The 2,296-nt window shown below is 31.1% G+C and overlaps 1 protein-coding gene across 1 annotated transcript in view; it reads right to left on the bottom strand.

Annotated features, from left to right (window-relative positions):
- Positions 1–665, bottom strand: part of LOC105161951 (20 kDa chaperonin, chloroplastic-like) — a 2,614-nt gene extending 1,949 nt beyond the window's left edge. Inside the window, exons 1-2 of the mRNA XM_011079831.2 lie at positions 496–665; positions 217–412 (exon numbers count right to left, since the gene is read on the bottom strand). Of these exons, the coding sequence (XP_011078133.1) occupies positions 217–402 (186 nt within the window). The 5' untranslated portion in view covers positions 403–412; positions 496–665. The remainder of the gene's footprint in view (positions 1–216; positions 413–495) is intronic.

Genomic DNA, 2,296 nt, shown 5'->3' with positions numbered 1-2,296 from the left:
TGGCGGGGGGGGGGGGCAATGAGATCCAATATTGAGTCACTGAATTCATTTAGACACCTAAAATAGGTACGACAAATCACCAGCAATAGTACGAACATCAAATTCAAAACAATAGAAGCTGCAAATTCAATCGGACAAAGATAAAGATGAGAATAAAACCAACGTAAAAGGTTGAACTATTGGATAGATTACTACATCAACTGCAAGAAATTACACCTTAGGGGCAACAGCTGTAGCAGCCTTAACAACAAGGCCACGAAACGACCTTAAGGAGAGCCCATTCTGCTTCAGAGGTGAAAAAGACGAGACCTTTACTGCACTCGAAGCTCTTAGCCCTTCAAATGAAACAAACCGTTTCGCTGAAATTGAAGACGCCGCGGAAGTAAGCTGTACAGTTGCCATTTTCTTGCCTCTGAGAAAATAGAAGAACCCATCAGATAACGAGAAACAAGAAACAGCTCATGATAAGGAAGCAGGAAAAGCAAATTGCAGTACCTCGAAAGTGTGATGTTTGATTGCGAAGTGTGAAAAGTTGGAGAATTTTTGAGTGGTGAGATTGTGTGTTGAAGTGGGAGTGATGGGTTCGTTAAAGAGGATAACAAAACCCTAGAAAGTTCTGCAGCAGAGGGGGTTTTCTGCAAAGGATAAGAGGGTTCTAGAAATGGAGCATTTGATTTGGATGGAGCTCCAGATAAAGACAGTTGAATTTCTGGGCAATACCCATTTTGATTTGGAGGCTCCAATGGTTATTGGGCCTTAATTGTGGAATGTGGGAGTTGACATATAGTTAAGGTTGGTAACTTGGTCTAGAGTTGGGTCGGGTCGGATTAAATATGAGGGTTTTAAAATTAGTTTATTTATTATTATTTTTTTATATATACTGGTTGGACACGGCACATTCAACGCATGTGCATAAAAGATTGATAATATGAAAATAATTATTATAAAAAATAAATAATTTTATAAAAGAATATTTAAAGTATGAGAAAGAGAAAAATATATTAGTTAAAAATAAATTACTATTTTAAAAAATAATTTTCACCACTTTTAGATAGTGGGAATATGTGGAAGTTAGTGTGTAGAAAAGAAAAAAAAGCATACCAAAAATAAGGAGACACAAAAAAAGTGCTCTCCCTTAATATATAGTATAGGTACTAGCGAGCTGTCATGGCACATCGTCTTTATTTGTATATAATAATTAAATTTATACATTTTAAAGTATATATTATAAATAAAATATATAATTTGTAAACCAACAAATCAAATATTAAAAAAATAACTTAAGACATTATCATCATGACAATAGAATTGGTGTAATAGCGATAAATTGACGCGAAGTCACTTTTATTAAAAAAAATAATAATAATTATAATTTATTTTTAAAATGATGTAATTAGAGATATAATTATCATATTTACAAATTGATGCGTCGATGTCACTAGCCAAAGTTTGTAAATATAGATAAAAAATTTATATTAGTATATATATTGTTTATTGCTATATCAGTACATTCAAACTCAAATATTAATTGAATATATCGATTTTCTAAATCAACTAACATATTCAAAGTAAACAAAAAACAAGAAATTACTGTTAAAAATAGACTACCAACCTACATCCATAAAACTCAAAATCTCACCACTCAGAAAAAAATTTTATTGACAATTTATGTGATGTTATCATACTGTAGTTGAGACAATATTTTATGTGCCGATGAAACTTTACATCAACTTTAATGTCTCAAATGTGTCGTTGTATCTAGTACGATTGATTAAATAGAAGGCGCCCATAATAATTAATTTGGTATACAAAATGTGTGTTGACTTATATCTCTTTTTCGTTTTCAGAATTAAATCAAAGTTAAAATATTTGCTTCTTCTAACTTAAAATCATTCTCCTTTATTAAATTTCTCTGGACTCTAAAAATTATGATTAATCATAATTAAATAAAATCGTGATTCTTTAGAAGTCCTTCAGTAGCGGGATGAATACTATGTGATATGATCAAAAGTTAGAAAATGGCTATCCCAATTCGAGCAGAGATGGAGCTCCAGAAATTTAGCGTAGGAAGTTGAAGTTTTCTTGAAATTGTTCTCTGTCATTTTATTTCTACATTTTCACTAGATATCGTGCAAATGTGCCAGTACAACATCTTCCTTAAAAGGAGGATTTTGTGCCAGTTGGCTTAATCCTAAATACTAAACACAATATATCCTAACAATTTAACCATATCTTTTATCATCTATATATCTAAACATAATAATATTAATGGACTAATACAATATTTTATTCCTAT

The sequence above is a fragment of the Sesamum indicum genome, linkage group LG5 (assembly GCF_000512975.1).
Source record: "Sesamum indicum cultivar Zhongzhi No. 13 linkage group LG5, S_indicum_v1.0, whole genome shotgun sequence".
Classification (NCBI taxonomy): domain Eukaryota; kingdom Viridiplantae; phylum Streptophyta; class Magnoliopsida; order Lamiales; family Pedaliaceae; genus Sesamum; species Sesamum indicum.
The sequence above is the reverse complement of the archived record's forward strand: the minus strand, read 5'-3'. Positions and strand labels throughout refer to the sequence as shown.